The sequence below is a fragment of the Phodopus roborovskii genome, unplaced genomic scaffold (assembly GCF_943737965.1).
Source record: "Phodopus roborovskii unplaced genomic scaffold, PHOROB, whole genome shotgun sequence".
Taxonomy (NCBI): Eukaryota; Metazoa; Chordata; class Mammalia; order Rodentia; family Cricetidae; genus Phodopus; species Phodopus roborovskii.
Window position 1 is genome coordinate 26,416,493 of NW_026126549.1, and position 23,922 is coordinate 26,440,414.

General features: G+C 39.9%; 1 protein-coding gene across 1 annotated transcript in view; it reads left to right on the forward strand.

Moving 5' to 3' along the window:
* Cep192 (centrosomal protein 192) overlaps positions 1-23,450 on the forward strand; it is a 69,183-nt gene extending 45,733 nt beyond the window's left edge. Inside the window, exons 31-45 of the mRNA XM_051201123.1 lie at positions 1,059-1,319; positions 1,759-1,874; positions 3,502-3,611; positions 6,201-6,351; positions 7,473-7,663; positions 8,082-8,205; positions 9,994-10,099; positions 10,797-11,001; positions 13,136-13,215; positions 13,721-13,816; positions 17,226-17,345; positions 17,807-17,928; positions 19,569-19,695; positions 20,102-20,160; positions 23,028-23,450. Coding sequence (XP_051057080.1) covers positions 1,059-1,319; positions 1,759-1,874; positions 3,502-3,611; positions 6,201-6,351; positions 7,473-7,663; positions 8,082-8,205; positions 9,994-10,099; positions 10,797-11,001; positions 13,136-13,215; positions 13,721-13,816; positions 17,226-17,345; positions 17,807-17,928; positions 19,569-19,695; positions 20,102-20,160; positions 23,028-23,166 — 2,007 coding nt within the window. The 3' untranslated portion in view covers positions 23,167-23,450. The remainder of the gene's footprint in view (positions 1-1,058; positions 1,320-1,758; positions 1,875-3,501; positions 3,612-6,200; positions 6,352-7,472; positions 7,664-8,081; positions 8,206-9,993; positions 10,100-10,796; positions 11,002-13,135; positions 13,216-13,720; positions 13,817-17,225; positions 17,346-17,806; positions 17,929-19,568; positions 19,696-20,101; positions 20,161-23,027) is intronic.
* The last annotated feature ends 472 nt before the right edge of the window (positions 23,451-23,922 follow it).

Here is a 23,922-nt window from a genome sequence, read left to right on the forward strand (position 1 = left end):
TTTGTTTGTTTGTTTTTTGAGACAGGGTTTCTCTGTGTAGCTTTGTAGACCAGGCTGGCCTCACAGAGATCTGCCTGCCTCTACCTCTCAAGTACCCCTGGGATTAAAGGTGTGTGCTGCCACTGCCTGGCAAAGGTTATTTATTTATTTATTTTTAAGCAAGGTAATTGTTTCCCTTTCTTTATAATGGAGGTGTCTGTGAGCCCTTATTTCTTTTTTTTTTTTTTTTTTTTTTTTTTCTTTTTTGGAAGGCTCAACTCCTGTAAAAACAGCAGCAAGCATCTCAAACCTGGCTTCAGTCTCAGGCTTCCAAATCCCTAGCTTGCTTGTGCATGGATTTGGAGTACTAGTCCTGTTTGCAGGCTTCTCTCTAACAATAGGTCTGCTAAAAGACTGTGAGATAGTATACTTCCCCCCCCCCCACAAAGTGTTCTATTATAAAAATTTTTCTGAATTGCTGAGAAGTTGAAAAAATACTACTTAAGGGGAGGGTGTTTAGAGTGCATGTGAGAGGGCAAAGAGGGTAAAAGGGAGAGAAGGAGAGAGGGAGGGTTGAGGGGGAGGGAGGGAGGGAGAGGGAACTGGGATCGACATGTAAAATAATAAATAAAAAAAAAAAAGAAAAGAAAAAATACTACTTAGAGTCACAGTTTATGTTTGCTATATTTCTTTTACCACACAGCTGACCACCTACTAGTATATTGTGTTATTAAGCATTTCAAAATAAATTACAATCTTATGCTTCACATTACAAATGTATGCAAGCATAGCTAGATTAGTTTGGATTGTTCTTTGGTTAAGCTTGGCTTATGCAACAGGAAACTGTTGTTCTAGTCAGAAGGTATGTAGCTTGGTAGGGCTGCATATACTATATATAAACAAATATATAATGTAGTATAATATAATGGTAGACTAGAAGTTTGGTAATTGCTAGCTTAAGGATACAAACCCTAAAACTTTAATTGTATTAAATTTGTGTTTTCTTCTGACTGTAATAAATTTTCTGCTTTCTTATATCTGCTTTGGATGTATGTTCTTTTTCTTTCTTTTTTTTTTAGATACCTTTGTCTGGATATGGAGGAACAAGTAATCTTATTTTAGAAGATGTTAAAAAGTTATCTGACAGTTACTTGGTAACAGTGAATGACTTAATTCCTGGCAAAGAAAGTAAAGTTATTTTTTCTATTCGCAACACTGGTTCCAGAGCAGCCTTTGTTAAAGCAATATGTTTTAAAGATTCTCAGAGAAAAGTTTTGCTGGATCCTAAAATACTGAGGATTTTTCCAGATAAATTTGTGCTTAAGGAAAGAACCCAAGAAGTAAGTATAAAATCTGTCCTAAAAAATAGTTATGTTTTGGGTAATATTAATTACGTATCTTAAGGCCAATAGCTAAAATCTTGTTGGAAGAGAGTATGGGATAGATATACTTACCTAGTTTTTCTGAAAGAGCTGTACTTGCTTATGTCTTTTTTTTTTTTTTTTTGCTCTCCCCCCCCCCCCCCCCGACAGGGTTTCTCTGTGTGGCCCTGGCTGTCTGGAACTGTTGCCAGGCTGGCCTCATACACAGAGATCTCCATGCTTTTGCCTTCCTTGCAGTGACTGGTTTTGTGTCTGCTTGTGTGTTCTGTTTAGTATTGCAGGACTGTTCATTCAGAGTGAGGTGACTTTCTGAGGGAAAAAAAAAAAAAATACTGAATATTCATACTCCTGGTTTTCTTTCTTTCTCTCTCTCTCTTTTTTTTTTTTTTTTAACCAGGATATTACTTTAATATACACTCCATCAATCAGGAAGAATGACAGTAAGCCTGCAACAGAACTGTTAACTGTATACTTCTTTGGTGGTGATGAACTCTCCAGACAGCAGTATCGAAGGTAGATACTTCATTCAGATAATGTTGGGAACTGTTCAGTGAAAGCAAGGATGGTTAACAATTTGGAAGTTTTAGAACATACCTCATTATTTATTAGTCAACTGATAGGTGAAGAAATCTATTGGTAAAATTTGGTGTGGCTCATAAGTGAGTTAGAAAAACTTGGAGAAGCACCTGTTTCTTGACACTTGACATGTAAATTATTCCTCTTTTCTCTTATCCAATAGGACCATCATACTTTACACTAGAACTCTACTCCTAACATACTTAAGAATATATCAGATCAGTTTCAGAAAAGATATTCAGAACTACTGACAGATTGCATTATATAAACCTACATGATTAATTTAGCATATTTCTAGGAAGGCTATAAATTACTGGAAAAGATAATTGTATTTTAAAAATGTGTAGGATGGTTTAACTTATAGATATTTTATAAAATTTGATACATCTAATATAAATGTGATTTAATATACTGAGTTGGAAAGTTGGGAATATTGCTGCTCTAGCTCAAGTGTGATGAGAAACTACATTATTATTAGGTGGTAAATTCTGGGGGCTTCTTATTGTAAAATTGAGTTCTTGGGCTACAGAAGATAGATGAAACTCGTGCTGAGAGTGACAGCTCACTCACTGTGTGATCCTTTGAATCTGGCTTTTTTGTTGTTTTTTTGAGACAGGATCTCTATGTAGCCCTGGCTGTACTGGAACTCACTGTGGGGACCAGGCTGGCCACGAACTCACAGAGATTCACCTGCCTCTGCCCCTCTGAGTGCTGGGATTACAAGTGTGCGCCACAGAGCACAGCTGAACCTAGTTTCTAAATTATTTTAGAATAATTTGGAGAAATCAGATTATCACGTTTCCTGTTTCCCTTTCTCTCTATTGAAACATAAAAAGTACAGTGTATTGTTTCATAACTCCTATTTACCACAAACTTATGGTACTGAAATTTGCTTTGGCTGTGAACACTGAGAATTACAGAGCCATTCATAGTTTTATTTTTCATTGCAAAGATCCTTTGGAGATGCCTATTTCTACAGTAGCTATGTGGTTTCTTAAATAGTTCCCTAAACAGCTTATCATTTTTTAAATTATTATTTATTTAAGTTTTTCGAGACAGGGTTTCTCTGTGTAACAGCCCTGGCTGTCCTAGAACTCACCCTGTAGACTAGGCTGGTCTCAGACTCATTGAGATCCTCCTGCCTCTGCCTCCTGAGTGCTGAGATTAAAGGTGAGTGCCGCCACCACCCACCAAAACAGCTTATCATTATTGTTTTTTTTTTTTTTTTTTTTTTTTTTTTTTTTTTTCCCTCACTGAGGCAAGTTCTATGACCAAATTGCCAGGAATAATGAAAAGATAAGCCCTCAAAAGGATCTGTTCTTCTTTCTACTCTTACATTGAAGAGCTCCTGCCTTCATATTACTATTGAACTAAAACTAATGATTTCACTACCATTTCAGTTGAACTTCCCAAAACAAATTTAACTCTAAAAGGTACTTATATTTGACTTAAGATATGTGCTCTATCTATGAATGTATCGTGCTGTTAATGGGGATTGCCAGACACTTTGAAATTTGATTTAGGTCATTTTATATATCAAGTGAATAAAAGTCTCTTCTGGCAGAGCTCTGTTGCATAACCCAGGAGTCATAAAGCAGATACTTCCAGAACATAGTGTGCTGCAAAACATCGATTTTGCTGAAGCATTTCAGGATGAACTACTCATAGATGAAGGTAAGAATTGCAACATCCTTATATTTTGGGTCGAAGAGGTTAGTTTGGATGTGATTAGCTGAGTCTGAGCTGTCTGAACTTTAAACAAACCACACTAGGGAGTTGAGTGTCCTCTATGGAGTGAGAATGGCATCTACTTCTCATCCTAAGGGTTTTGAAAATCAGATGGAAGAATTTTGTTTTGTAAATACTTTTGGTTTCGGTAAAGTATTTGGATGTCAGTAAAGACTAGGGCTCATGAATGGAAGGAAGATAGGGGCTGTTATTACATTCAGGTTCATGCTGTTTCACATTTCTTGATCATGTTTAGAGATGTAGTGGTATCCAAGACATCCCGAATAGACATGCAGAGTACAGCCTAGATACTTAGTCTCATTTGACTCATTTAATTGTTTGTTTATCCATATAAAATAAATGCACCAAGATACACAAACTCCATAAAAATGCACATGTAATTTTAATGCTATAATAAATTTTACAGTATTGTTGATAGCTGTAAGTAAGTTAGAAGTGTTTGAGAGTTGTTTTGATTTGCATTTCTCTGATGACTAAGGATGCTGAATAATTATGTGTATCTTGGACATTTGATATTCTTTTATTGAGAATTCTCTGTTTAAATGTGTGCCCTGTATTTTAATTGTATTGTTTGGTATTTTGATATCTAGTTTCTTGAGTTCTTTGTATATTTTGGAGGTCAGCCCTCTGTCAGATGTAGGGTTGGTGAAGATCTTTTCCCATTCTGTAGGGAGCTGTTATGTCTTATTGACTATGTCCTTTGCCGTGTAGAAGGTTTTCAGTTTCAGGAGGTGCCATGTATTAATTGTCGACCTCAGTGTCTGTGCTACTGTTGTTATATTCAAGAAGTTGCCTGCCTCAACTTGATATGCCATGCTTTGTTGACTTCCATGGGAGGCCTGCATCTTTCAGAGGAGAGGATGGGGGTGTTGATGGGAGGTGGGAGAGGAAATGGAAAGAGAAGAGGGAGGGGAAACTGGTTGGTGTGTAAAATAAATGAAAAAAAAAAAAAAAAAAGAAAGAAAGAAAAAGAAGAAAAAATACTGTTACAAGTAACCTACATGTCCAAACATACAGGGTGGTATATTTATAGCTATTAAATGAACAGTGATATGAATTTGTGATAAATGTCATTTTAAAAAGGCTACATTTGGTGCTGGAGAGGTGGCTCAGTGGTTCAGAACACTGACTGCTCTTCCAGAGACCCCTGGTTCAATTCCTAGCACCCACATGGCAGGTCACAACTGTCTGTAACTCCAATTCCAGGGGACCCAACACCCATGGCAAAACACCAATGTATATAAAATAAAAATAACCAAATAAATATAGTCTTCATTTATTAAGAAAAATACCATTTAAAAATTTTCATTGCAAAGTATCATTTTGGTAAGACAATATGTGAATATTAATGTAATTAAAATCATACCTGAATATATGCATTCAGGTTAAGATCCATCTTTGGTACTTTTGAACATCATCCCTTCCTCAGAGGAGAGCTCTAGTTAGACCTAAACTGCATTTTGCTGTGGACATACATTGCAGCTGTGGTGAAGGTCCGAATAAAGCAGGTAGAGTTTGCAGTGGCGTAATTCCACCAGCTAGTGCTTTCCATTCCCCAGCTGAGTAGATGCATCTGTGTGAACACAAATGCAGTCCTTACCCATAAAGTACTGACAGATACAGAAGACAGGGTGATTAAGGGTGTTCCAGGGCATGCATCTCCTTGTCCAGAAATTCAAAAAAGTGTGTTGTAAGAAGGGTTGTTTTGACAAACCCATTAATAAATAAGAAGCAACTGTCCTCATAAGTTAGAGGCATGGCATAGTCACTATATATTTAAATTTACCACCCAGCTTAGAGACCTGATTGCAATGCAAGCATTTGGGAGTGCAGTCAGGAGGTTCAGAAGTACAAGACCAGCCTTCGCTATGTGAGACCCTGTCTCAAGACAAATTTACTGAATTATTTTACGATTTCCACTTAAAATATATAACTTTTAAAAGATGATAAGAATGAAATACACTCTAAAATTTCTTGCATATATACATTTGGACAGCCTATTCTAGAAATGTTCTTGTTGCACCCCAACCCCTTAATCTAGAACTATTTAGTAATGCTAATAGTGACTGGTTCATAGATTTGCTTAACTGTGATACTTGCCCATAGACTTTTCATGTTTCAGATCCCTCCTTTTAAATGTGTACCTCATAATTCCTACCTCCAAGAGTCACTCTGGAAATGTAGTTAACCTGAAGGACTAGAATAGTGCCTCCCTCACTGTGTATGCTTTGTGCTAAACATATCTTAAGACATGAAGTCATGGCACCCCTGAGAAAGATGGTTACCGCTGGTCCAGATCTGGGCTAAGGGAACTAAAGCTCAGAGAGCTTTAACAGAGTAGCAAAGCTGATGGCTCATATTTGGTTCATAGTTTGTCGGCTCTGATGGTGGATAGTCTGCACCAGTCAGTGGTATTGATAATTGAGATGTTTCAACCTAAGGGAATCATTTATTGTTTTGTGTTTTGCTTGTATGAGGTTTTATATGTTTCAAAGCACATTTATTCTTTTGCAGCATGTGACCTTCCTCAGCGGCCTAATGACATTCAGCTCTTTTATGGAAGTATGCGTAAAATGACCCTGTCAGTAATTGGAGAATTCAGAGATTCCGTTTCTAGCAAAGAATTTCTTGAGCCTTCTTCCAGTGCAAGGTTGGAATCTAAAAGGTAAAATAATACACGAACAGAAATCTTTGACTAGATTTCATGACTGATTCACATTGCAGCACATCTTCTTCCTACAGTATTGTGTTATTTACTCTCATTTTTTCCACCTGTTTAGCTTAATCTGAAATTATTTAAAGCTCCTAGAAAAGTTCAAAAGTTCTGAAAACTCAATACTTAGATTTCTTAGTTGTTAGAGTATTTATGTTGCGTCTTTCTTTTATAGAAATTTTTGTCTTAGTCACATAAGAGTGACTATGTTGACTGGTAGTAAAGCTGGAGTTCCACTGTAGGCAAAGAATTTGGACACTGCATAGTAAAACTTCAGTTTGATTTGTACTTTTGTGATTAAAAAATAGGTTTGACTTAGAATTGTTTGTAAGATTTACTAGAAAGTAGTGAGAGTCTTCCTAGATTGGATTAGCATTTCCCTGGAGCATTTTTTTCCAGAAGATTTTGCTATTTTAATGGATTTTTGGTGTCACTGTTGTGAAACCAGGTACCATTGTGTAGTTAGAGATGTGTTAAAAAATAATTTGATTTTTCTTTTTCCTTCCTTCCTTCCTTCCATCCTCTCTCCCTCCCTTCTTCCTCTTTGATAAGGTCTAACTGTGTGTAGTCTTGGTTAGCCTGGAATGCCTGTATGGACCAGGATAGCCTTCAACTCACTGAAGACTACCTGTCTTGGCCTCTTGATGTTGGGATTAAAGGCTGATACACCATGCTTAGTGAATTTGGTTTTTCTTTCTGTGCCATTTTCCATTAAATCTTATAAGAAATTTAAGATACAGAAGTCAGGCAGGAAAATCATCAAATAGTTTGATTACATGTACTCTTACACTTTTTTTTTTTTTTAATTCTCTGTCTTTTCTCTTCTGTAGTGGGTCAGACCTCAGAGCATTGCCATGCCTGGCAAGCCCTTATCTCTGAGCTACATCCCAAGCCCTATAAAGTACTTTTAAGTATATAAAATATGGACTCCCCATATTTACTAAAAAACAGCATATCAAATCCTTTTACTTGTGTCATAATTTTTTATTTTATGAATCCCTGATATAAAATGTGAAATATTTGTTAGTATTTTTAATGTCTCCTTCTTTTCTGTTTTTAAATAGTTTCCCCAGTGAATCTGGAACTTCTGGAAAACAAAATGGCAACGTCTCTTTGGATGTTTTACCAGTTAAAGGCCCTCAAGGTCCTCCTTTTCTCTCACAAATTGCTCACCCTGCTCAGGACACAGCACCCTCTGAAGAAAGGTGGGCTGTCCACCCAGAGCACTTGGTTCTGGTGGCTCCTTCTTCTTGTGAGTTCTTGGGTAAGAACTTTTTAGAAGTCCATTTAGGAGTTAGGGTTTGCATCCCTATATCTGTAGCTCCCACCCAGAGACCTGACAGTTGATCAGTACTCCAACTAAGGATCTCTACCTGCTGCTTATTGATGTAACACTGATAACTCTGGGTTCAGGGCAGGAATAAATGGTACATATATGTTTCCTAAAGTGATGTCAGATAAGAGCTACTAACCTGGTTCAGTGTAGCCAGTGTCCTTGTAGTTTCCAGGAGTTATCAAGAAGACCTACCTTAACACAGACTTGAGATTCCTATAGTTGAACTGTTGGAAAGGAAAATTATACATGTGCATTTACTCAGGATTCAGTATTACTAACATTTGTTTTTTTTTTTTTTTTTTTCCTATGGCTAAGTGGAATTAACGTTATTTATCTGGTATAATAGGTGACATGGCAAAAACTGGACGTTTCCAGATTATAAATAACTCTGTTAGGGCACTGAAATTTGAGCTGTACTGGCCAGCGCATTGCCTGACAGTCACACCACAACATGGATTTATCACACCAGAGTAAGTATGTCTTTTGTTTTTTTCAGTGCTGTTATTCAGATGCCATCATGGAGGCTTTTTCTTTTCAAAACAGGGTATCTCTGTATGGCCCTGGCTGTCCTTCAACTTGCCCTATAGACCAGGCTGGCCTCAAACTCATAGAGATCAATCTGTCTCTGCCTCCCAAATTTTGGGTTTAAAGACATATGCCATCATGCCTGGCTTTTTTGAGGCTGGCCTTTTAAAACAATGTTATTAGTTATTCAACACTGTTATGCATGTATAAATATTTACACATGTATTTTGATCATATTTCCCTTCTGTTTCCAGTCCCACTGATTCCTTTCCTCATCCCAACTGAAGGACCAAGTTATCTCATACATGTTTGTTCAGGAGTCAGTTGTAGAGCGCTTGCCTAGCATGTGTACGGCTCTGCTTTCTGTTCCCAGAACTGTAGAAATAAGCAAATAAAATTATTCAGTAGAAATTTGCCCTCTGCTAATAAAGTACCCATCTTCTTTTGTGACAAGCCTAGCTGTTTTGTTTTCTGTCTCTTTGGTTTGAAATGTACAATGTTTTTTATTTGTTTGCCTGTTTTCTGTGTTTTTTTTTTTTTCTTCTGAAGACTAGATTATAATTTTCTATATAAAATGTCCTAAGAAGGAGTCTTCTGGGGTCAGCTGTTCCTACACAGGCACTGTCTGCACATAGCCTGATTACTGATAAGATGAAAACCACAGCGTTGCAACTTTACAGGGATTGTATTGGTCAGTGTAGAACTCTCTCATCTAAAGTACTTAGTATTTGTGATTAACAGCACCACAGAAAAGCAGCAGGACATTCATTTCCATTTGCAAAATTAGGACTATGCATATTTGTAGAGTTTGCTGGACTGATGCTGTGTAAGGATAGGGTACCCAGAGTACACCTGGAGAAAAGCAGTCAACTCAGCTCGCACCGAGTGCTTCACACGCGCCATGCCCTTGCCAGCTACTGAGAAAAAAAAAAATGATAAGGATGGTAGAACAGTTGTTTTATAGATGACCCCAGGAGTCCCATAGATTTGTTATTTTTTAAAAAATATTTTAAAGAAAATTAAAAAGATTTATTTATATTGCTTATAGTATTCTGCCTGCATATCTGCTTGCACACCAGCAGAGGCACCAGATCTCAATATAGATGGTTGTGAGCCACCATGTAGTTGCTGGGAATTGACCTCTAGTAGACCTCTAGTAGAGCAGCTGAGCCATCTCTCTAGCCCTAATGGAAAATAATGTTGCTAAGTTACTTTTGACAAGTGTGATTTTTTTTTTTTTCTTTTTTTATAGACATCGTCATTTAAACTTACCTTTAGCTCTTTACTTTTGCCTTTAGGTCCTAGAAGAGAAATGTGATAACAGAGAAGATCAATAACTGACTAATTAATATTTTCACCCCAATTGTCTCTTGCATTTTTTCCAGTTTACTGAAAAGTTAGTATGCTTTGTGCTGTGACCCCAATTTATCAAGTTGCTTAGAGTTTGTGTAGTATGAATTTGTCTGGAATTGATCCTAAGATATTTCTATTCAGAGAATTTTTCCTTGGACTGAAGGATTTGTGCCAGAAATATTTTGTTTGCCATTGTTGGGTATTGAGGCCAGATGAAACACATAAAGAAGTTAGGGTAAAAGCTAAACAGTCTCTGTTTTTTCCCAGCCACAAATGATTGGTTATTGGAATGATTGGTTATTGGCAGAACAGTATTTGTAACATGTCATTACTACTATAAAAGTGAAGAATATTCTCAGTGTTCATTATTATTTTTTTAGGAGTAAAATACAAATTCTTGTGAGTCCCAATTCTTCCCTGTCCACAAAACAATCAATGTTCCCATGGACTGGTTTGATCTATATTCACTGTGATAATGGACAGAAGGTATGTCTAAGTTATTTTTCTGAGCAGCATTCTTTTTATTTTGTAGCTTCAGTTTCACAGTCTTTATGAACGTGTACATTTCACAAGTCAAATGAAACCCAAGCAGGTATACTTCTCAGAGCACTCAGCATAGAATTTTGCCCTAAGTGATCTGAATAGTTTTACTGGGAGACTGGGGATAGAAAATTAGGACTAACTATTTGCTTTAAAATCAAAAAGGAAGGAAGGATCAAGGCAGGGGACATGACATAGTGGGTAAAGCTCTTGCCTTCTAACTGTCAGGACTTAAGTTTAGAGCCCCAGAACCTATTTAAAGACAGACATAGTAGCACACATCTGTTTTATCCTGTTGCTCCTACAGTGAGATGCCAGGCAGAGACAGGAGAATCCCCCAGAACTCACTGGCCAGTGTACATAGTGACAGACAAGAGGCCTTGCTTAAACAAGGTAGAAGATGAGCACCAACACCCAAGGTTGCCCTCTGACCTCCGCTTGAGTACATATGCATGTACACTCATACACACCCATGCAGAAATAGGAGGAAAACAATGCTGAGAGAGGAGATAGACTCAAATAAATGTTAATTTCTAAACTCATTAGTGTTTCATTTGTTTGGAACCTCTTTATTATAATGTAAAAACCAGAATGTGCCTTTTAAACTGTTGGCAACTTTAGTGTCTTATTTGACTTATTTCAGAAAATGGTAAAAGTTCAGATACGAGAAGATTTGCGTGAAGAACCTTTATCTCATTTGGCCTCTAGCACATTTGGAATTCTTGCCCCAGGACCTGAGCCTTCTATTAGTCATTTGACAAAACCAATACGAAAACCACCTTCCACAAAAATTGAAATTAGAAACAAGACAGTGATTTTTCCTCCAACAGAACCTGGTAAAACTTCAGGTATTGTATCACAAAATTAGTTGTTTATGTACTCAGTCTGGTGCTTTGTTTTTTAATATATCCATATATTTGTTTTTGTATGGGGGTGGGTGTCTCAGACCAGGGCATCACATGGGTTAGTGCTTTCCTGCTGAATATACTTCTAGATCCTTGTGCTGAAAGTTAATCTTGAGTCATATGTACAAAATTTATTCCTACTTAAGGAGAAAATTATGAAGTCATTTGCAGTCATTTCAGTAATGAGATGGATTTGAAAACACAACCTTAAAATCTGGAGCCTGGGCTTAAATAACTGTATTCTTGGTATTTAGGTTTTATTGGATGGTCATTACTACCCTGTTACAACCGGATCTCTCACCTAGTAGTTGAAGAAGAAAGGAGATGGGTGTTTTAGGGTTTTATTGCTGTGAAGACACACCATGACCATGGCAACTCTTATAAAGGAAAACATTAATTTGGGGTAGGCTTACAGTTCAGAGATTTAGTCCATTACCCTCATGGCAGGAAGCATGGTGGTGTTGGAGAGGTAGCTGACAGTTCTACATTGACATTAGCAGGCAGCAGGAAGAGAGAGTACCCCTGGGCATGGCTTGGGCTTCCTGATACCTGAAAGCCCACCCTCAGTGACACACTGCCTCCAACAAGGGCTAAAATTCCCAATACTATCACTACCTATGATCCTGTGGGGGCCATTTCCATTCAAGCCATCACAGTGGGAATGAGGGACCATGGCTCTGATCCTGATTGGTTTTGAGGTCCTCAGCAGGCTCAGTTCCCTCATGTGTTAAGGGACAGTTGCAACCATTACCTGGTCAGGTCACACTGAGGGTAGATTCGGTCATTCATATTTGGTGTTTTAGAAAGGATTTGGGTCCCTCTCTCACTGAGCCATACAGTCCCTTTCATTGACTTCTTTCCTTCTTTGTAGGCATCCTGGATGTTACATTTACCCCAGTAGCTCACTCTGTCCTCACTCTGTGTTAAGACCTTTCCTGTCTTTTCCCTGCACCAGGAATGTCAGTCTAGTCTTTCCAACTTTGTTGACATCTCCATTCTAAGGCCCACAACCTTCATGTCCTCCACCACTTGGCACAGGTTCTTTTCTTAGACTCCTTGAGTCCTGTGGCCTGTCCTGATAACCATAGCCCTCCCCCTACTTTCCTTGACTTCCTGTGCCTTCATATTAAGCCTTGGTCAAACCTAGCTGTCTGGCCACTTGTGTCCCATCAGGGCATTAATGGGCAAAACCACACAGGCTTTGCTGATTCGTAGTCCTAGATGTCCCTTTGTCATGTGTTATCACCAGCAGCCCATGTCCCATCTGTTCCCTGAGTCCACTCATGTGGTGTAACTCCTGACTCTGCCTCACACATAGAGAAGATATCAGGCTAAATGAAATGTTTGTTTTCTGTCACAAAGGAGGCCCGTGTGCTCCGCTTTCTCAGGGCTCTCCCTGCCCCTGTCCTTGCACTCGCCCTCCTTTCCCTTCTCTGCTAGTGGCTTTCAGTGAGCCCTCAGTGTGTGCTCCCGCTACCTCCACCCCACCTTTGTCTGCCATGGCTGTCTTCCTCAGCACGCCCTCTGCTGCAAGGGTCCTGCTCTCTGCCTTCCCCTTTTGCCGTATCTGTAGCTTCTTAGGTGATGCCGCCCATGGACTCTTCACACCTGGGGTGCTGGATTTCCCCCCTCATTCCTTTCAGAATACCTTGAGACTTTTGTGTCCCTCTTTTGTGTCTGAAGTTACATCTGAGCCCTGGGCCCACTTATACCCTGCTGCTACCCATGCCCTTCCACCTTCTTTCTGCTCTCTCTGAGCAGTGGCTGTAAACTGTGACTGGCACCGTTTGCTCAGTGCATGTGTTTTTAGAGGTGTTGGACCAAGGACAGAATCTTCGTTTCCTTTAGTCTGACCTTGTGAACCATTGGCAACGGTCTTCCCATTGTGTGTGATCTTGTTCTCTTGTCTCAGCCCTTCAATATCTTTGCATTGTATCTTGAAAAAGAATCTAAAACAGGATATTTGAGTCTCTAGAAAATTCTGTAGTTCCTAGTTGACTTACAAGGTCATGAGGTTTGTCACAGAGCTGCTTGCCACCCTCTCAGGGATAAAAGGGTGCATTTTTTTTCTTTTTAGAAAACTATCTGGAGCTGGAGAATTGTGGCCCCACAGATGTGAAGTGGCACCTGTCGTCTTTTGCTCCCCCATATGTCAAGGTCTGTCACCTAAACTGTTCAGATTCTGTATGCCGTTTCAGTCCCTGAATACAAGTACAGGTTAAGATGTTAGCTGTTTGTGCCACCCGTTTATTCACTTGTGTTTTTCTGTAGGTAGGGATGGCATGTACCTAATCTTTTTCACCAGATAATTCTGAGAGACAAATTAGAAAACCTTTAAAGTGCAAAACGAATGTTTGCTCCGTTTAATTTTCCTAGTTGAGCCCCATGTGTGCACACACTGCTTCCTTTCCACGTGCACCGTGTTCTCTCTCTCATTGCTGCTGATAAACGGCATGGGCAGAGCTCAGCTGGGGAGGCCAGGGAGCACGCCCTCTCTTAGGGATGTAGTGAGTGTGCTCCTGATCTATTTTGAGATGGATTTGTCCTGTCCTCCATAACTATAAGAATGATGGGATCTTTTAAAATTAATATATTAGATTATGAGTTTCTTTATCATTTGAATATAATAGCCATTTAATTATTTTAAATGATTACTTTCCAGGGAGTTGATGAAACTGGGGATGTTTTTAGAGCTACCTACACAGCATTCAGATGTTCACCCATTTCTGGAACACTGGAAGGCCATAGAATCCAAAAGGTGGGTTTTGGAAGTTTCATAGACAGCTGGGAAGAATATGATATTATTTCACCAGGAATGAATCATGTGGCCCAGTTGCTTCAATTTTTCTCCTTCAGACCAGAGCTGGCCTCTGAGCCAGCTGTCCACTGGAGGCACTTCCATTATGCTGTGGTAGGAAGGTTACTAAGCCGCATTGAGTTTGGTGATCAAGACAGTTCTGCTTACCAGCTGTAGCTAGTGAAACCCACTGTTCTTCAGAGAAAAAAAAATCAGTATTCACACATGGTTATCAGTATATATGCATGGATTTGCTATCTATGCATAAATACTGTTGTGAGCTTTTATTATTTTCAAAGTATGATTTTTAAAGTTATTTCATTTTTGAGATTATAATATACTTAATAATTTCCTCCTTCCCCTCTTCCCTCCAAAACCTCCCATTAGTCCTCCTTACTGTTTGAAATTCATGAACTCAAAACCTTAGCTAGAGGTTTGGAAGATAGCTCAGTGGCTAGGAGCACTTCCTGCTCTTGTAGAGGACTCAGGTTTGTTTCCCAGCACCCATGTTAGGTGGCTCACAACCGCCTGTATCCCCAGCTTCAAGGGTCCTGCCTAGATGTCCAGTTTGTGACTGAGAACTCCCTGGATACTCATTCCCTGCATTCTGACCATTTGTGAGTTTATGCATTAACCACCATTCACTGCCCAAAGAAACTTCTCTGATGAGGTCTCGGAGCTGCAGTCACTGTGGGTAAAGGGCCAAGAATTCTCATTTGTTTGTACTTAATTAGGAATGAATGCAAGCTCCAAGGTGTTTTTTATTTTTGTGTAACTTTTCCTAGGGAAGTGTGAAAAATACACTTTCAGTCAGTCAAGATAGGACACTGACAATAAACCAGAGAAGCAATTCCTCCCAAGTCTAGCCTGGTGAATTGGAGTTTCTAAAAGGAATATAGGGTGCCTCTTGGGCAGCTGCATCATTGAAAAATAGCAATCACATGCAGTAAACTTTTGAAGTATTGATCAGTGCATGTAAAAACATGAAAGTTTCCAGGGGGTATTGAGTGTGTGATGTACAGTAATGCTAATTGTGTCTTCCTCTCTGTTCTGCTCTGAGTTTAATTTTTAAGGAGGCATGACTGTCAGTATTCCAGATGAATTGCCTATTTTGTACCAGTACAGGATGTCATTGTTTCCACACTTGCCCCCTCCTCTTCATTATGTGTTCAACTCTCTGTGTCTGTTCTACCTTTCCCTTTAAGCTCCCAGGGTCTGGGTTATTGTCCTTATGCTATCTATGCAAGGCAGGGATGAGGTCACTTACAGGTTTTAACACTCTAGTCCAGACTCAGGAGATACTAACTCATTGGTGATTTCTGTTCTTTGGTAAAGCCAAGGCTTCTAAACACTAACTTTATACAGCACTACTTTAAAATACTGTCACATTGTTACAGTGAGATGGTAAGTTCTCTTGTCCCGGGTTATCCAAGAATGGAGTGGGCAGACAGTGGAGGGAAATCAGGGGGTCAGAGGGAGCTTTATTTGCCACATGGGAGCAACAACTTAAGTGGGAATGTGGAATTTTGCCTTATGCACTACACAAGGTGCCAGCTCAGAGACTGTCAGCAAGTGTTACAGCTTGAAGCCTTCAGAGGGTCTCAGGATGCAAACCAACTGCAAATCCATGCAGAGCAAGGATGCAGAAAGCAGCGCACAGCAGGTGTCATGTCTCTGGCAGGTTTTGAAGGCTATAGACAGCCAGAGAAATGGATTCTTATTTGAATCTTGGGGGCTGGGGCAAGAACAAATCCCCCTACCTACAGCTGCAGGTTGAATCCTGGAGGGTGGAGCATTAGAAGTTCCAGTGAGTTCCTCATTTGAAGCAGGAGCTGCCATTGCAGCAAGCCACAGATGGGTTTGTCATGAAAGCAGTCTTTCCTGGCTACAGAGCAGGCTGAATGGATTCTGGCTGGGAGGCAGGCAGGCTCTGAAGTCTTCCTCTTCCTCAGACAGTGTGACCCATATATCTGACTCTTGAACTCTCCCTCCCATCAAACCCAAGAGGGGAAAGAACATCTACCAAAATTCAACAAGATTCAAGCTCAGTTAGTTCAGTAAGCAGGCTCTATTCCGTGCCACCGGGGTGATGGGCAAGCACATACTTAGCTGGCAAAGGGGGCACCCACCCCTAGTTTTCCTTGGCGGTTGGTGACTAATGATCTTTGCCTTCTCTACTGGGAGCTGTGTTGTTGCTGTTGTAGGGGTCCTCCTCAGACCCAGTGGGGAATGCTGCCTCCCCACTCCAGCTGCAATTTGGGCCTCCTCCTGTCAGTTTTTGTTCAGTATGGTTTTGCCTTACTCCTAGCCGCCACTGCAATCACATTGGAATCTTTCATATGTAAGGCTGTCAAACACAGCTTGCTGCTTATGGGAATTTTTGCATGGGTTCAGTAGCAGTTTGGATTTTTTGTGTGTATTTCATTTCCCTTGATGCCTTAGCAGCTGCAGGGAAGCAAGCATCTGACTGCTAGAAAGGGACTGCTCAGTTTGTTGGTTGCTGGGTTCCATCCAGTCAATTGTGACTTTTGGCAGCCTTTGGACATAGCAGGGGTTTGGTGGTTGCTGCTGTAAAGGTTCAGTTGTCTTCACACACAGAGTTCTTGGGCCCTGGATACTGCTACAGAGCTCAGATCACTGTTGGGAACTTTCCTCTTGCTGTCACCAGTTGGGCTTGCCTTTGGGGGCCCCTTTAGCCTCATCAGGTTGTGCATGTGCAGATTGTATGTATGCCTAAGCTGTGTCAGTAAGCAGGAATGCTAGCTCTGACTAGCATTCTGAATTACATCCTGTGTGAGCTATTGTAATCTAGTACCATTTGCTTTATTGTGCTGGTCACCCTAACCTTCCACCATTCTCAGGGCTGCACTGAGAAGGCCTCAGTGATGAGGTTGAAAGTAGATTGTTTCCATGGTGGGATTTTCCTCCAAAAAAGCATATATCACATATTTGAGGGAAATATTATATGTAGCTTTAAAAGAAATATACTTTGAATATGTTATACTAGTAATAAAGTTGTTCGCATCTTTTAAAAGGGTTATGTACATGAGTGTTTTATATTTGTTTATATCTGTGTACCATGTGCATACAGTGCCTGAGGAGGCCAGAAGCGGGCACTGGATCCCCTAGAACAAGAGTTATCGATGGTTCTGACCCATCATGTGGGTTCTGAGAATTGAACCTGGCTTCTCCACAAGATCAGCCAGTGTGCTTAACTGAGTCATCTTTCTAGCCCTCAAATCCAAATTTTCCAGAAAGAAAACTAGCCAATGTAAATGTATTTGCTATTTTACTAGGTTTACACTAAACTTTAAATTCTTAATCTATGTTTAAAGTTGGGTCTGTGTTTCTCATCTTGTGTGTTTCATAGGTCTCCATCATGTTTCTGCCCAGAGATAGAGGGGATTATGCCCAGTTTTGGGATGTTGAATGCCACCCTGCTAAAGAGCCTCACATGAAACACACGCTGAGATTCCAGCTCTCTGGACAGGTTAGCATTGTCCTAGATACTATGAGCAAGTGATTGCCTATATTAAAAACCCTAAGTGAGAAAATGTCTGAAAATATATAATAATTTCCTGATATGGTTTCATTTTCAGTAATGTGTTGTAGCCTCATATCTTAAGATTCTTGTCAGCCTTCATTAACTGATATCTTTGCAATCTGCTTTTTGTCTATAGTCCACATGAACTCATGTTTGATTTAATTATGTAAGTTGCTATCTGTATGTATGTGTATGTATGGGCATTTGCATGAGGGCAGCAGAACTAGACAGTACACAGAACAGAGTTTGCAGTTCAAGGGATTTAAAAATAATCGTGTCTCTACAGTGTTTTAGAGAAAATAATGGAAATCCATAAGGAAATGTCCCTGTGCTTTCTGGAGTAGTCACTGTTTCTCTTCCCACTTGTGATTTTTTTTTTTTTTTTTTTTTTTTTTTTTCCTATACAGAGCATGAGAGCAGAAAATGACCCCGAAGACTCGTGCTCCTCCAGAGATACTCTCATTAAAGTAGACCCTGCAGGTGTGTCCCGGAGGCGTGCTGTGCCTGAGACCTCCGCTCACATACCTGAGTATGTACATTATGCCCATCTTGAGAGTTTCTAACCATGTCGGTGAGATACAGGTGTAGCACTAACACATCTTTGTGCTTACAAGAGTCACTTCCACTCACTCTTCTTTAAAAAATTTTTCCCGGATAGGGTTTTTCTGTGTAGTCCAGTCTGTCCCGGGACTCAGAGAGATCCATCTGCCTGCTGGGAACTAGGATTAAAGGCACACACTGCTATTCCTGACTTTCACATACCTATCTGAGGATAAATGTCTTTATTCATTTTGGAATTATTGTTATCCTAAATTTGCTGGATCACATGATAGGCATATTTAACATTAAAACAAGTTGGCAAATAGTTTCCCCTGAAGTATTTGTTCTGTTTTATATTTCTATAAGAAAAGTATGAAAGTAGATTTTGGGGCTGGAAATATGGCTCAGTAGTCCACACAGAGTACTTGCTATTCTTGTAGAGGACTGGAGTACAGTTCCCAGCTCCCTGTCAGGTGGCTACAACAGCTTATAACTCCAGCTCCAAGGGATCCAGTCCCCTCCTGGCCTCCATGGGTAGTGCACACACAAGCCCATATATATACACACACACACAAACACACACACACACACACACACACACACACACACACACACACAAATGCAAATAATCAAATTCTTAAGAAAGTAGGGATTTGTTTGTTTGTTTGTTCTGCCCAGACTAGCATACATTTCCTGTGTAACTGAGGATGATGGTAAACTTTTTGTCTCTTACCTTCACCTCCCAAGAAGTAGGATTACAGACCATCATGTCCAGAGTGAAAGTTTATCATTATTATTTTTTTTAAGGTTTATATTATTTTTATTTGATGAACATATGTGCTTGTGTGAGTGTTTGTCACTTACGTGCAGGTGTTTTGGGAGTCCAGAATAAGGCATTATGATGATCTCTAAAGACTGACTTACCTGGCAGCTGTGAACCACCATCATGTAGGCGCTGAGAGGTCAGGGCAGGAAGTGCTCTCAACTACCGAGCCATCTCTCTGGCCCTGAAACTACACCCTCTTTTTGCTGTCCACTTATCTGTTCATTTCATATTCTTTGAACTCTGATGATGCTAAAAAAAAAAAAATGCTAAGGTTGAGAGTAGGGGTGGTGGTGGGTTGCCTTGGTCTTGCCTCCACAGTTTTCAAATGGAGGGGCTCTGGCAGTCCTGTCTTCACACTGGTAAGTTGGGTCATAGCCCTGAAAAATAATGGGAAATAAACAGGAAAAGTGACAGGCAACTGCCTGGGGAGAGTGTCATGCTCTAGAGTTTGAAGTCCAGAGAGGTTAGAAAGTAGAGTGGCAGAATCCAGACTGAAACAGATATGGTGTTCCCATTTCCATGGGAAAGGTTGAGTGTCTCAGGAGGTCATCGTCTTTGCACAATTCAGAAAAGCCAGGGAAGGTACGAGTGGCTCAGGTGACAAAAACAGAAGCAGAAATGGGAAGGAGGTACCTTCACAATGCCCCTAACCCAGCACCCCTGGAACCCTGGTCAACATTCACACAGACTAGATAAGCTCCAGTACAAGTCTGAGTTGCAGAAGAAACACAAAGCTGAACTACATGGAAACATTGTTACAAACTGAGTAATTGCCTTTCATTGTAAACCTGTTCCCAAAGCAGGCAGCTTGACTTGAGTCACCGTGGAGTATATGCCCCAAAGGATGTCTACATGTTCCTGCCAACCAAACTTGGGGAATCCAGGACACTGAAAGTCAATTTGCGAAATAATTCTTTTTTCACTCATGCAGTAAGTTGAAAATGTTACTGTGGGCTTTCAAAAGGTCGTTTCTTAATGATTAGAAACATATTCTATAATATTTTAGTTGTAATGCATTAATTTTTTTAAAAAAATGCTTTAATACTATATTTGAAAAGAAATTCATTTGCAGTTCATGATCTTTTATTTGAAAATCAAAAAATTTTAACTTGTTTTTCTTCTGTTTCCTCTGCCATATAGTACATTTTTAGGTAATATTTACATTAGTCAAAACTCTTTAAATGTGTTTCTGTTTATGCAACTCTCCTTTGTCCTGCCTAATTTTTGGCTGAACCTACCTAAATTTATACAGTGTATCTTTAAAGCAAAGCCAAGTTTTATGTATGACAAATACCAAATTTTCCACTGTCACAAAATGTTTCCTGTTCATTTCCAGCTGAAGTTTCTGAGCCCCAGAGCACCTTTCTACATCAAGCATTCCAAATACTCTTTGAGGTGAGTTATCAGAAACTATCTGTTCTTCTGAGGGTGCAGGGCTTGCTCTGGGGATCAAGGGCAGGAGGGGGTCTCTTCTTTCTGGTTTCTCTTCTTCATCCCTGGCAGTGAGGAGCTTTCCACTCAACTCTTCACAAGTAGCCAAGGAAGTGAAAAGTCCTGCCTAGGGTGTGTCACTAGTCCCTGTGGGTCACTTGACATTGTGGTGGCCCTGCAGGGTCTGATCCAGTACTTAGTAACCTCATAGCTAACTTGTAGAGTAGTTTATGGTCAATACTGAGGTCATGGGGTTTCAATTTTCACTAATTGAGACGAAAATTCTGCAATGAACTGGGGAAACATTTATTAAGATGTTTCCCAGTTGTCATCCTTAGTCTTAAGTCTGGACCTTGTGTTCTTTTTACCCAGAAACTGATGTTGCTTTTTTGTTTGTTTTGGGTTTGTTTGTTTGTTTTTGAGCCTTTGCAGTTGTTAGCTAGAAAATGACCAGGTCTAATACAAGTTTTGGAGCAGGGCCACAAGCATTCAGTCTGTTGCTGGCAATAGAATTAGTTATCTTTGAGATACTACACATTTATTAAGTACTGACATCACCTACATTCAGATATAATTTTAACAATTGAAATGTCAGATTATTTCATGTGTTTTGCTTCATCTCAATTTTTAACAAGATTTAGTTTATCTGTGTGAAGCTGCCTAGATTTAGTTGTCATTTTGCTGCTGCTTATAGATTCTTATAGAATGTACTATTAACAGTCCCAGTAAGAAATAATGAGAAATACATATGTTCATATGAGATAGCATTTTACTCAGCTTCCAAAAACCAGTTTTAAAAATATAGAAAGTGTAGTCATAGTGGCATATGCCTGTCATTTCTTGTACCTTGAGAACTGTAGCAGTAGGAAGTTTGTCATGGACCATGATAGGTCTAAGACAAGCTCTGTGCTTTAAAAAAAAAAAACAGTTCGCATTGTTACACAGGTAAAAGTAAACATTATAATTGAGGTGAATTTGTGTTGTTCTTGTTCTAGAACTAGAAAATGTCATAAGTTGAATCCCACTTTTGTATACAAACTGGGTGTCTAGTTACTTCTCTCATAACTATGACAAAGTACCTAACAAAAAAAGCAACTGAAGAAGGAAGGGCTTTACTCCCAATTTGATCTCATGAATCCTTGTATGTGCTCGCGTGTGTGCGTGCGTGCGTGTGCGCGTAACCTGTGTGCGTGCCTGGTACCAGCTAATCTAGAGGAGGGCATTAGATCCCCTGGAATTGGAGTTACAGATGTGAGTCACCCTGTGGGTGCTAGGCATTGAACCTGGGTCCACTACAAGAGAGCAGCCAGAGCTCTTAACTACTGAGGCATCTTTTCATCTCAGCATGTTCTTCTGTGCCCAAAAGCCAGTACTGGGTTTCATTAGGAAGACATTGTTAGTGAGAATCTATGCAGCTTTTGATCAGCAAACTTCAAAGCTTGCCATTCTGGGAAGTGACTAGGATGAAGGGCCTTGCCGTGAGGGAAAGTCTGAAAAGCTCCCTCCTTCACTTATAGTGATTAAACAAAAAGCTGATGGCTACCTATGGGCAGACTGTGTATAAATTATAGAAAGAGCATTCACCACAACCTAAGGTATATCTGGGGACACAGTTTTATGGACAAGAACAAGCCTCCTGTTATTATTGCTCTTATTTAATTAATTATTATTTATTTATTATGTATGCAGTATTCTGCCTGCATGTATGGCTGCACACCAGAAGCGGGCACCAGATCTAATTTCATATGGTTGTGAGCCACCATTTGGTTGCTGGGAATCAAACTCAGGTCCTATGGAAGAGTTGCCAGTGCTCTTAACCTCTGAGCCATCTCTCCAGCCTCCAACATGGGCACTCTTTGCCAGCCTATGTAATCTGAAAATAAAGCTTCTAAGAATAATTTTTTATAAAAGTATCAGGTTTTAGAGCATTAAAATTGCACAGAAATATTGGTAAGAATGTGACAAGTTTTAAAATTCTGCCTGAATTAAGCAAAGCTAGGACTTTTAGGGTATTTTCTTATTTGTAGGTAGATAACAACTTGTGTTTGTATATGGGGTGCAGAGAAGCAATGTTCATTCTCTCTTTTCTGTTTTGTTTTGTTGTGTTTTAAGGTTTTTGAGACAGGGTTTCTTTGTGTAACAGCTATGACTGTGCTGGAACTTGGGCTCTGTAGACCAGGCTGACTTCAAACAGAGATCCACCTGCCTCTGCCTCCTGAGTGCTGGGATTAAAGGAGTGCACCACCACAGCCCGCCTCGTCTTTCCTGTTTTAATTGCCTAGCCAGAGATAGAATTCCAATGTTGTGTTAGTCTAATTGGAGTGGGTGTTTGTTTTGGGGCTTGGATGTAGCTCAGCTGGAAAGAGTGCTCACCTTCCTGGTGCCTTCCTGAGTGCAGTGTGAGCTTTGGTGAACCCTTCTCAAGGAAACAAACAATGCTTGGGATTAACCACAGGCCTCAGGCATGCTGGGCAGACATTCACTATCTCGATTTTAGATTTTCCTTTCCTTTCTTTCAGCCTCTTGCTAAACATTAGCATTAAAACAATTAGTAATAGGCCTGGCAGTGGTGGTGCACACCTTTCATCCCAGCACTCAGGAGGCAGAGACAGAGGCGGGCAGATCTCTGTGAGTTTGAGGCCAGCCTGGTCTATAAGAGAGTTCTAGGATAGCCAAGGCTACACAGAGAAGTCCTGTCTGTAAAAACCAAAAAAGAAAAAAAATTATAAATAGGATTCGTGTGCTTCTCCACCCTCCCACCATGCATGCACAGTATCAGGTAACTGCAGATTGCTGTCACTTCACATCCTACCATTTCCTTCTCTCTACAGAGCCCGACATTATATCCACATCCCAGTGCACTTCAGACCAGAGTCAGTGGGCAGATTCGAAGCTTTACTTGTGATCCAGACAGATGAAGGCAAGAGCATTGCTGTTAGGCTAATTGGCGAAGCCCTTGGAAAAAATTAACCAGAATACATTTTGTGTAAATGACCTGTTATATTTTGGCAATCTTATTTTCTACACCAAAGTTATGTTGTATATATTTTGTATGATAAATTCAGTATGTATGAAGTATTAATTTGTTTTTAGAGAATTTAGTTCAGAAGCCCTGACTAAATATCATGTATCTAGCTCACAGTGTTAACATGTACAGAGGAGTTCTATTTTTGAATTGATTATGACATTCTGAATAAATACAGCATATGTTTATAATGTGGTGTATTCAGAAATAAACTTGAGTTTTCCACTGATTTTGTCTTTCTATGTGATGCCACATTATCAAAATTAGAATATGACTTTATCTTTTTAATTGTTTCCCAGAGTGTATTCTGATTTCGTCTCCTCTATTACACAGTTTTCTTTCCTGTAGGAAATTTCTTGTATCTGTTAGCTAGTTGCTGACATATTCTCTCCATATTCTGGGTAAAGACAGTGGGAAAGCTGGTTTGTTTCCTAGTGTTGCTTACTGTATTCAGTGCTGGATACGACAGCTGCTCCTGGTGCAGTTTGGACATGACCTTTGCAGGCATGTACCACTTGATAGGATAAGGATTTGGGAAAGACCTCCTACAGGGAGGAGTTAAAGGGCTGTGTACATGAGGTTGGGAAGGCAGCATGCCACCCAGAATGCATAAGGTGAGTGACTGCTTTCTTTCGAGTCACTGGTGCATCTCCTGAGCATGGTCACAGGCCCAACCAACCAGCAGCCTTCTGAGAAGCATA